This window comes from Hemiscyllium ocellatum, chromosome 11 (assembly GCF_020745735.1).
Source record: "Hemiscyllium ocellatum isolate sHemOce1 chromosome 11, sHemOce1.pat.X.cur, whole genome shotgun sequence".
NCBI lineage: Eukaryota > Metazoa > Chordata > Chondrichthyes > Orectolobiformes > Hemiscylliidae > Hemiscyllium > Hemiscyllium ocellatum.
In genome coordinates, this window is record NC_083411.1 from 31756362 (window position 1) to 31768699 (window position 12338).

Here is a 12338-nt window from a genome sequence, read left to right on the forward strand (position 1 = left end):
GTTCCTTCAGCAGTTAGGTTGGGGCAATACAATGCTCGCTTTGGGAGTAATAGGTGGATCCCATTAATAAACATTAAAAATCCAGAGTCAAATGCCACACAGAATTAAACAAAGGGAATGAAAGTTTGGACAATAAAAAAAACTTGAAAAATTTTCTTGTATTCATTAGTGGGATGTTGGCATTGCAAGTGGAGCCGGGATTTATTGCCTATCCCCAGTTACCCTTGAGGAGGTGGTGGTGAGCGGTCTTCTATAACTACTGCAGTGCATTTGGTGCAGCAATACACACAATGGTGGACAGGAGGGAATTCCAGGATTTTGACCCAGTGACCCTGAGAGAACAACCAAATATGATCAGTTGCTTGGATGGGAACCTTCAGTTGCCACAGTCCTTGTAGACGATACTGGTTGTGGGTTTGGTAGGTGCTATCTAAGCAATCTTGGTGAATTGCTGCAGTGCTTCATGTAGATGGTGCAAGTTCCTACTCACAAATGGTGGAGGGATTAAATGTTTTTGGATGTGGTGGCAATCAACCAGCCAGCTTTGTCCTGTATGGTTTCAAGTTTCTTCATGAGCTGCACTCATCAAGAGAAATGCCTTATTTGTACCTTGTGGATTGTGGATAGGCTTAGATCAAAATATTCCAACAATTAAAAGTCAAAAAAATGACACTTCACATCTACAATACTGAATTTTCAGTGACATGGGGCTCATTAGCAGTAATGAAATGATCATCTCATCATAACTTGCTGCAATGAATCTACTTTGTTTCTGCAGTGCAAGTACAGGAGCTTTATGCCACTCAATGCATGAGGGTTCAGAGGCTAAAACACCAATGTTATCAGATAGCAAAGGAAAGATGCTTTCTGACAGCAATCAGTTAATTTCAGTGTTGAGCTGCAGCCTTTCCTGAACCTGAACTCACTGTGGCACTTGGTCAGAAACAACAAACAACATGAGACTCTCCTTAATTTTTCGCAATTTTTAGGTCATTAATTTAGATTTTCTCAGTTACTTTAATGCTGGCATTAATCCATGCATGGCAAAAACTAATTCAATTCTAAGCTAACAGATGATAACTCGTGTCTAAAACATGAAACAAATATCTTTCATTGAACTACTTTGTATTAATTCACATTCATTCGATTTCACTTCGTTACCCCATAGCTAGAGCATAGAGATCAGGCCTTTTCTCCTTTTCTTCTTGACAAATTTTATGCACTCTTCGCTCCAATGCTTGACCGAGATTCAATACTTTGGGATACCAAGGGAGGACTTTAGTCAACACGATCAATATGTTCCGGATATGAACATACTCGCCAGTTTCAAGGCAGTGCACAGATGCCTAAAATAAGAAAAACAATAATAGTTGGACAACACCTTCCATATTTGGCTTACATTATTTGTATATATAACATATGCAGTATTTAAATATATTTATCCCTTGAGCCAGAGTTAATTTTTGTTGAGCAAGCAGAAAGTAACCTGTATGGCCAGATGCAATACATATAATCTGCCCAGCTCAGATTCATCCAATTTTTTAAAAAGCCAGTTAAAGATCTTTGCAATGGATAATATTAAGTAGAGATATGAGTCAACATGAAAAAGGACAAACAAGGTGATGCATTATGGTAGGGCAAACCAAGGCACGACTTATACAAGTAATGGTGAGGCTGGAGGCCAGGGGTGGGGGTGTTGTTATAGAACAAAGAGATCTAGGGGTACAAGTTTACGTTCCTTGAAAGTACAGTCACATGGAGACTGGGTGGTGAGGTGACTTTTGGAATGCCAGCTTTCATCTGTCAGAGCACTGAGTACAAGAGTTGGGACATCTTACTGCAGCTGTATAAGACATTGATAAGGCCACATTTGGAGTACTACATGCAGTTCTTGGTCACCCTAGTGTTGAAAGGATATAATTAAACTAGAAAGAGTGCAGAAAAAAAATTACTAGGATGCTACTTGGACTGGAATGTTTGATACATTAAAATGTGAGAGGCACACTGAACCTTAACCTCTTCAAAATCCCACTAATTAAATAAAATTGAAGAAACATCTCATTCTTTCTGCTAATAATAAAACTGGCATGAAATAAAGCGACAGCTTATCTGAATTCAAGAAAACCGAATGTTTGTTCAACAAATTTTCCCACAAAGAACAAAATTTCAAATAAGAAAAACTCACTACATTATTCTCTAATAAAACTTTTTTGTCAATCACACAAACACAAATAACTACATACCAAAAGTCACACGTCAGATCTCAACAAGAATACAATTCAAAGCCCCAAAATAAAAACTTCGCCCTTTATTCTGAAACTTTGCCTTCTGGTCCTAGACTCTCCCATGAAGAAAAACATCCCCTTCGCATTTACCCTGCCAAGCTCTTTAAAACTCCACAAGTTTCAACGAGATCACCTCTCTTTCTTCTAAATTCCAGTGATTAAAGTCCCAACCTGTTTAGCTTTCGCTCAGAAAATAATCCCTCCATATCAGGGATCAGCCTTTCTGAACTGCTTCCAATGAAATGACATATTTTAATACATAAGGGGACTAAACTGCTCACAACACCCCAAATGTGATCTCACTAGCACCTTGTACACCTGCAGCAAGACCTGCACACTCATGTTTTACAACCCCTTTAAATAAGGTCAATATCCCATGAGCCTTCCTGATGACCACTGCACCTGTGTGCTAGCTTTCTGAGTTTTGACTTTTTTTTAAAAGGAATCAAAGATTGGGAACATACATACAGAATCACTGCAAAAGGTGAAATAGCAAACTGCTTCTGTGGAAAATCTATCAACATTTATCAAAGAAGAAATCTAATATTCCACCAATGCAAAATCCATTTTTCATGGTCAAAGAATTATGACTAAGAATTTGAATTGGAAAATCTCACTGATTTAAAAAAAAGAGAGAGAAACACTGTCGAAACTTGGCATCTTAAACTCATTAGGACAAATGCATGAATGCCAAGTTTCAAAGGAAGCAATAATTATCCCCACAGAAAAAGGGTACCAAATGGTTGGAAGATCGATTTTGATTAGTCAAGATGTTGCCATGGAAAACGCAAAATATTATTGAATTCTAAGCATTTGTTTATTTCAAGAATGGCATGATCCCAGGACAATTTCCTTTTTCTTGAAGGAATCATGTCCCTCTGCATAAATATATGCAACTTCTAAAAACAGTGAGGAAGCCCATTGTGAGCTTGACTGAGATCTTAAGTTGGTCATGAATGTAATTCTTAGCACACATGGGACTATTCAGCAATTGCAGTATCATACTGCACATCAGACATAATATCTTGAGTTTTGTAAGTGTGGGCTAGTTGAGTACAGTCATTATTATATCCACTGTGAGCAGCAAAGTAATGTGCAGTTAAATATGATCAGTCATTCGTAACAACATACAATCTACATCCTTGCATCATACTAGCATTGAAATTCATATTGACATGACTCATTTCTGTGGGAGACAAAGTCATTTTGGCTTGACAACATTTCGTTAGTGAAAAGATTCATCTCTGCACAATAGGTCTTCCAGAATTATTGGATGTTGACTAGGCATTTTTATCATTTGCAATTTTCAAAACAAGGTGCAGAATATAATCCACTTTTTCACCATCTGCTACCAACCTATCCCAAACTCAGCTAATGTCAGCAGTGGCAAATATTTTATTCATTCTAGGTGAACATTTATAAGAGGCAAAGCTTACTTTGGTTAATTTGTAATGCCATTTATGTACAACGTGTCTGAAATTTTCATAATCTAATTGGTCAGCCTTGTTTCCTCCATCAAATCCACTTGCTCGTAATATTGTGAGAAACCCTGGGTAATTTCCACATTCCTAGAAAATAGAAAAAGAGTGTAGAAGCTTAAAGCTGACACAAAATGTCAGATGGTTATATTGAAAACTCTTTGTTCATTAAGTGAGATGGGAACAAAGAAATAAACCACATCTAAAACATCATAAAAGATTACCTTATCATATATTGTTCTATCACTGTGCCATTTAGTGACCGTCTCCAACATGCTACAGAGAAACCTTCCATACCGACTGGCCTCATTTTCTGTGCAACTTGCAACAGTATAAATAATGTCCGAAAAGACCTAAGCACAAGAAAATATGCCTTATAATTTGCAACACTTCAAAAGTAACAAAAAATTGATTTTTTTTTAAAAAAAGTTTTATTAAAGCTTTGTTACCCGATCATAACACAGAAGTGTTGAAAAGTTAGGTGTCTTCAGCTGATGAACTAATTCTACAAACTTAGCGCAGTAAACTGCATCTATAGCTGAGAAAATACACCTTGGGAAGATGCACAATTGGAGGAATTTTGTGATGGTCTCATTTTTGGTTGATTCTGAGGGAAAATATAAAACAAATATCATTAAATAAGACGTCTTATAAAGGAAGAAAATAACATGACCATCAAGAATTTGCACCCGCCTGAGAAAAATGTCCATTTTCATATTAAATCTTATGTTAAATTTAATCAAATGGAGAAAATTCAACTCTAAATATACCAAAAATATGACAGTACAATCAAGTCAAATTAAAATCCCAGTCAATATGAAATCAAATGGTTTTGGCAATGGCTTGAAGATCTCTAAACTATAAAGGGGAAGGGCAGCCTTGCAGAGTGATAAAAGCATTCACAACTCTGCCACTCATGTTCAAATTTGTGCCAAACCCCATTCTATACCTGGATCTACACTATGTTCTGCTAAAACACCAGAGTTTAGATGAATCATCAATAACAACACATGCAGATGCACTACTTGGAAAAGCTAAATTAAAAAATAGTCAGCAATGAAATATATTCATCACATCTTTCAGCCAAGGGTCAGAAGATAAAGATGGAAACACTTTTTACCAAGCGTAAGGACCCAATATTATCTGAGCATCTTGAACCTTAGCAGGTACAAGTCTCGTGGCTACATTTACTGTCTACATGCACCAGTTCATAAAATAACTGATGTGGGAACTGCCAACGTTGCATTGCTGCAGTGTACTGATTTAGCGTGAAAGATTAAAACGGATTGTCATGTTAAAACTAGCATGCAGACACTGGTCATCAATGGCACCTTCCCAAACTACTGGCATTTTACTCAAAGATGAAGAAAGGTGACCATAAATGTGTCAAACTATATTGCAACCTCTTCTGGAAGAATGGTGAAAAAAGGATGCAAAAATCAAACAAGATTCAATTAGCTGTCAGAGTCTACATATCCAGGTTACTCTAAATATTGCTTTGCAACTGAAGGCTGCAAGATCCACGAAATTAAACACTGGGAGCTCCAAGCAAGACTTGTGTAACGCAATCACCTGCAAGCTCCCTTCATCATCTTGACTTGGAAATATGTTGCCATTCTTTCACTAAGGCTGGATAAAAATCCTGGAATTCCCTCCATAATGGCATTAAACCCATAGCAAATGGATTACAGCAGTTCAAGAAGGTAGCTCACCACCCTCTCTCAATAAATGCAATAAATGCTGGCCAGCCACAATGAATAAAAAAAACTGTGCATGATTCTGCACCAAATCTATTCAAGTGTATGGAACACTAGCTGTTTATAAGTATTATGCTAACCATTCAGCGACTCAGTTTTATTAATTTTCCATTTCTCAAACATACTGAGTTATTTAAACCTCTGTTACTACTCACTAGCAAGTAGCCAGTTGTCCTTTTCAAGCTTTAATCTCTGCAGAATTCTATGGGCATGCTCTAACTGCTTTTTTTCTTCTTCTTGGAGTTTGTCTTGTAAAGCCGTGCAGCGTTCTTTTTCTTTCTTTTTCTTATTTAGTGGCTGGTTGAGAAAAAAATATTAAAAGCTGTCAATGCAGTACTGCAAGGGATAAAAATTTAAACTAGAACTTCTAAAATGTAGTTTCTACTTGTTAAAATTTAACATTTGAACTTTAAAATACTTATCTATGTAATGTTGTTCATATTCAGTTGAACACAGGCAATATTAGGCCCTGTGAATTTGTTTTACTTAAAATAGCAATTCTAAGAAATTAAACTGTTTCAGTGATGTGCTCCAACAATGATCTGCTCCTCAAAACCATAAGGCAGCACAATAATGACAATAATCAATTGTAATGAATATTCTAAGAATTTAATTAAACAGTGATGAAAAACTTTACGAGCCTTTGACCAATAACTGTTTTAAGGCAGTTGACAGAAAACATTGAAATCAAATAGAAGCATTTCACAGAAAATATATTTTTTGTATACTTACCATTTCCTGATTGTCATCAATTGCTTTCATTTGAACCTTCAATTTGTTTACTTCTCGGTCATAACTTGAGCTGGGTACAGCAAGGTCATACATGGAAAGAGACCAAAATGTGGCATAGAACTGAGGGCTGATATCATCCCATACTTTGGGAGGGTGAAGGGAGACCACAGCATCGTGCACAGGTGCCATCACTAATTCACATGCATTGATATACTTGTGAACTTTTTGTTGTTGTTTGTTCCCCTTTTCAGCTTTCTTCAGTTCATCATATTTGGACTAGAAAGAAGGAGGCAAACACATTTTTGTTTTTCAGACACTCAGATATAGTAAACTAGCTGCAGAAACAACCAACATGGTTTACTGCATTTTTCCCCTACTACAGTTATTTACTCATACTCCCTCTTTCTGGTGCTTCTTCGCACATGGAATGGGTTGATCTTAACAGCGGCCTTTGGGCGGGGGGCGCGAGGTGGGGAACTATGAGTAAATCTTATACACAGCTAATTTGCAACTATCAAATGAGGAAGTCCGACCCATCAAGAAACACTCCTCTGTTAATGAATGGCACACGATGTCAAGGATTGAGATTTCTGCTCACCATATCAGATGGAGGCTTGTTTCATCAACATGCCTATTGCTACTGGGCCTTGGCATCTACATTAGACCCATGCTTCAGATGAGACAGCAAGTTTTATATACAACCCACAACCAAGGCAGAGATGCATTCCTTCATGTGATCAGTAGTGAATGTCTCCACTTTACCACAGCTCATCAGCTCTGAGCCAATAAATTCACATTTACTCAAAGTTCCAGTGAAGGGCCACAATGCTGATCTCCAGCATATAAGGGTTGGAGACAAACTTAAGATCTTGACCCTTGCTTTCAGACAGATGGTACAGACATCTTTAGAATTATGCAATGTATTGCAAAAAATGTATTTCATAACTTACAAATACACCACCAGAACAAAGAAACACAGGCTAAAGCTTATGAAAGGGCATCTTTGGGCTGATGTCAGAAGAAAGTTTTCATATCAACACTGATCAGCATCTAGGGTAAAGGCAGCATGTTTCAAAACTTAGTCAATAGTAGTAAATAACGTAATCCAGCTTTTGCATGTTTCTCCACTGGTTACCCACCACCGTTGACATTTAAGTTTTAGTTCCAACTCCCACTTAAATATTATTTTACTAGTTTTCAAGAATTTTGGAAAAGTAGTAAATGCAAAGTGAAACAATTTTTGTGCACAAGTAATTAAGACCTGGAAAGCATTGCCTGGAAGCATGTAGAGAGAGATACAATTGAGGCATTGAGGATAACATTAGGTGATTATGCAAAAACATATCGGATTATGGCAAAAAAAAAGTTACAATGCACAGACAGCTAATGCAGACAACTGGTTGAAGGAGATCGAGTTTAGCTCTGTCCTTCACATTGATCAGAGTACTGGATGTCTTTGGTTGTCAATAGGCAAACTAAATCAGGTGCACACACTAACACAAGTTTGCACCTTTTGAAATGGAGCAAACAACATGGTCCATTTAGGAGACTAGCAAAGAAAGGTACAAAAAAAACACTACTTGCAAAGGGTGCTACACGTTTGCAAGTCAATTTTGTGATCATTGTGTTTGCTAGGTCATTTACTAATTTTAAACCGGAAGGGGAGTGATTTTTGTTACTCAAGTGCAAACTTAGCTGTATAGAGTTGCATTACAGGTTAGTCTTGGCACTGGTAATATAAACACTGGCTTTATTAAATAAGCTAGATGAAAATAGTTCTGTAATAAAGTAAAATTTTTTCTTTTGTTCTAACACAATACTATCCTGAAGAAGCTTGAAAAAAGGATTTCCTAGAAATAATTGCTTGTTATGTTGTAATTACATGTTAAGCTTTTAATCTGTAATGGTCATTTTCGAGAGAGAGAACTTTCACAATAAATCTTTTAGCTAATTTCCACTATACAGATAAAAATTGGAAAATTAGTCTGGAAATTCCAAGGTTTATTCTTTTGACAAAAGAAGACTTTCTTCGTTAATCAAGATTTTCATTAATATTTTATTTCTGTATAAAATTCAATATTCTCAAGGTACCTTGAATCACCTCAATTATAAAAGCATTTCCTATCCAGGGTATAGACTGTGCTTAAGAGGGCTCTTGTTGCACAGAGGTAATGTCCCTACCTCTGTGCAACAAGACCTGGGTTCAGGTCCAACTTGCTCCAAAGGTGCATAATAACATTGTTTAACAAATTATTAGAAAATATCTAAATTGTGCTTAAGCAGATTCACATAATGTGAGCAATGTTCAGAAGAATATTTGCTTTGACTCCTTAAAAGAGAAGTTACAAAAAAAAAGTTGATCACATTATATTTAAAGTAGGAGTGAAATACTTTCATAGAAGCACTACAGCACGTAAGGATGCCATTCAGTCTAGCATATCTGGTCCAATTATCCAATTACGACTTAGTGTAAATCACCGGTCTTTCTCCATATCCTTGAACACAAAAGATCATTCCACTCAAATAATACCAATGCCCTCTTTCGTGCCTTAATTGAATCGGTCTTCACCACACTTTCAGAAAACATTGTGTGAAAAAGCTTGTTCTCACTTCACATTTGTGACACTGATCCCTGGGGAAATCTACTATAAATTTTGCTCCAGCCACCAAAGTGTTCACTGGGCACTCCAACCTTGTTTTTTATTACTCAGTCAATTTTGTAACCATGTTGCTATAGTACCCTTTACTCCATTAGCTATATCTTTTATCACAAATCAGTTTGTGGCACTGTATCAAATGCCTTCTGGAAGACTATGTACATCAAGCTACAGCAACAGCATTACCCTCTTCAAGCTCTTGTTTCCTTTCTGAAAACACCTCGTTAGGAAAACATTATTTACCTTTCAGAAATCCATCAATCCTTAAGGTTCTTCCTAACCAAGCTATCTTTTCCACGCAACTATTAATTCTATCTTGAATAATTATTTTGAGACACTTCCTGCCACTGAAGTTAAACTGATTGCTTTGCAATGTTTGGCCTTAGCCATGCAAACATTCTTGATCAAAGGCATAATACCTGCAATTCTTTAATCTTATGATATCTCCCCATAGTCACAAGAGCACTGAACGATTGGAGCCAATGCACCTGCAATTTTCACACAATTCTTTGTCACATAATGTCTTTGACAGCAATTTTCACATAATGTCTTCGACAGCATCTCATCAAGTCTTAGTGCCTTGTCAGTTTTAAGTATTGTCAGCATCCTCGTGACTTCCTCCACATCATTTTTGGACCCTTCCAGAGACAGAACTTCCAAGTGGTCACAGTCTAGTAGCATCCGACTCCTTGGAGAAAATCAGATGCTAACTGTTTATTTCACAGCTCAAACATCCACGTTGGGGATGGATAAAAATTTTCAATCAGCCATGTTCTTTATTTTACCACCCTTTTATTACTTATGCGCCTATAGAAATGTTGCGATTCTCCTAAATGTTGGCTGCCAGTCTTTTCTCTTTGCTTCTCACATTTGCTTTCTCACCTCACTCAGAACTTTTAGATTCCACTTGAATCTCAACTGTATTCTTTAACCAACACTGTCATAAGTATGCTTTTTCTTCTTAATTTTATTTTTATCTCCTTTTCTATCCAGAGTTTTATATTTGTTTGCTCTCCTTTTTTTGATGAAATACACCTTGATTGTAGCCAAACAGTCTCCTCTTTGAAGAAAGCCTGCCCTCCTCTTATTCCACTCTATCCAATTCAGCTCCACTCTTGAAATTGGCTCTCGCTCCGTCTGGCAGAATCTAGAATTCAGGTCACTATAAAAATCAGGAATGCTCATCTACAGCACAGATTGGACAAATTTTCTCTTAGAGTGTTGAATCTCTTTGGAACTATCTTCCTGAAAAAAATAAGGAAGCAGAATTCTAGACTATTTTGAAGGCAGAGGTAGACACAACAGGTGAGAATGTGAATTTGATTTTGCAATCAAATTAGCCATGATCTCATTGAATGGCGAAGCAGATTCAAGGGGCTGAATGGCCTCCACCTAAGTCACATTTTCATATTCTAGATCTTACAAGACAATGATCACGGTCTCCAAAATATCCATAAACTGACATCTGATTTACTTGGTTCATCAAATTTCCAAGAACCAGATTCAACAGTACTCATTGTGTTGGATTGGGCACATACTTCTGCAGGAAAGTTTCAAGAATACAAACAAGAAACACTTACCCCTCTCCACTTTTTACATAATCGCTGTCTCAGTCTACATTCAAGTAGTTAAAATTCTCCGTTATAACTGCTCTGTAGGATAGGCATCTTTCTGTAATTTGCCTGCAGATTTCTTTTTCCGTATCTTCCCCAGAAGGTTAGCTAAGGCCACACCAAGCAATGTAACCGCAGCCTTTTTTGACCCTTAGCTTGTGCTAGATTGATTCTGTCCTTAAACACTGGAACATCCATGATCTCGAGAACTGCAATGCTCTACTTAACCAATTCCAGCACACTGCTTCCTTTCTTTCCATTCCTGCTTCTCACCGCTTTTGAGGAAAGAATGGTGGAACTGTTCAGGGAAGATAACGATTACTGCCGTGGTGGTAGGGAGACAGCAACGGTTCATCAACCCACAAAGCAACATCATGCTCTGATATTTTCAGATGATCACCAATATTAGCACTTGGTTCCTAATGAGTTTTTCTGCACATTCTCTAACAAATAGCCTGTTCCTTTAATTGAGACATAAGTGTCACCTAGGAACGAGCATCCAGGAAAAGACCAGAGCCTGAATACCCCATTACTAACACTTCCTCTGAAAAGAAAGTATGTGAAACATCAAAGAAGGCATTGGCAAGATGTTCATATGCACCATCCACCAACACAATCATCTTAGCAAATACTTCATTTAGATAAAAGTTGGAGGGACATTTTGGTGATGGTCCCATAACAGATGTGGAAGGAATGCCAGACGTCTATGATACTCTGTTGACTGTCAAAGACCAAGCAGCAAAAGAAATGCCTCTGTACCTACTCTTAAATGGCATGGCCAAGCTACAGAATCAGGCCCGAGACCATCAGACAGGTTTGCCAGATGCCCATGGTAAACTGGAAAGAATAAGAAGTCCTTCCACATTGTCAGGACTTCAGTGACTCTCGCAATAGGCACATGACTGTCCCTACGGGAAGGACAGCATTTTCGGCAGAGACCCAGGGCCAGCAATGCTCGGCATTTATTTGAGACAATTTGGGCATGTATTCCATCACTCCTTCGGTGTTCAGCACCATTAGACTTCTAACTCACTCCACATGTCCTTTCCATTCGGATACCGAATAGACTCAAACTCTTAACATTCGCCTGGACCTGCATTTTTGTTTTTGCCACTGTTTACCTATTACTTACTATCTATGCTATTTAACCATGTGATCTGCCTGTATTACTCGCAAGACAAAGCTTTTCACTGTGCCTCGGTACACATGACAAAAAATTCGATTCAATTCAATAAAAAGAGTGTTGTGAACAGCCACACACACAAAGCACACAAAGAGGCAATCCAGCAGCTGTTTCTGAGTACCTTACAGAAGTCCCTTGCTCCTCTACCTCCCCATATTGGCTCGTACAGGTAGACAGTCACTTGGTAAATAAACCACTTATTAGTATATATTCAACCTGAACTGGTATAAAATGTGCTGTAATCTTATGGAACCTATAAGATTGGCATACATTCCACCATCTAAAAGATGTGCAGCATCTTCAAGCAATAAAAGGATGGGATACTTTTGCTAATCTCAAACACTAGCAATTCTTTCATAGCAACAAATTGGATGATTTCAGACAGCCTATATCATAAGTATATACCTAGAAGTTCAGATGTGCAAGCAAGGCACTCCAGCTAAATCTCAAAAACACAAAGTATGTTGAAGGACAGGAGCCAGGATCTGGCTTTTCCAAATAGGTCACCTCTTAATACTCACCTTATGGGAGAGATGGTGGTATGTGCAATGGTTCCATACATTTCAGATAGGAAAGCTTTGTTCTGTATCTAACCTTCTCAAAGGAATGTTGTTACATTTAAGTCTTGAGTGT

General features: G+C 37.6%; 1 protein-coding gene across 1 annotated transcript in view; it reads right to left on the reverse strand.

Annotated features, from left to right (window-relative positions):
- thoc2 (THO complex 2) overlaps positions 1–12338 on the reverse strand; it is a 144766-nt gene that overhangs the window by 37849 nt on the left and 94579 nt on the right. Inside the window, exons 23-28 of the mRNA XM_060832504.1 lie at positions 6253–6528; positions 5676–5817; positions 4213–4370; positions 3988–4116; positions 3722–3853; positions 1162–1346 (exon numbers count right to left, since the gene is read on the reverse strand). Coding sequence (XP_060688487.1) covers positions 1162–1346; positions 3722–3853; positions 3988–4116; positions 4213–4370; positions 5676–5817; positions 6253–6528 — 1022 coding nt within the window. The remainder of the gene's footprint in view (positions 1–1161; positions 1347–3721; positions 3854–3987; positions 4117–4212; positions 4371–5675; positions 5818–6252; positions 6529–12338) is intronic.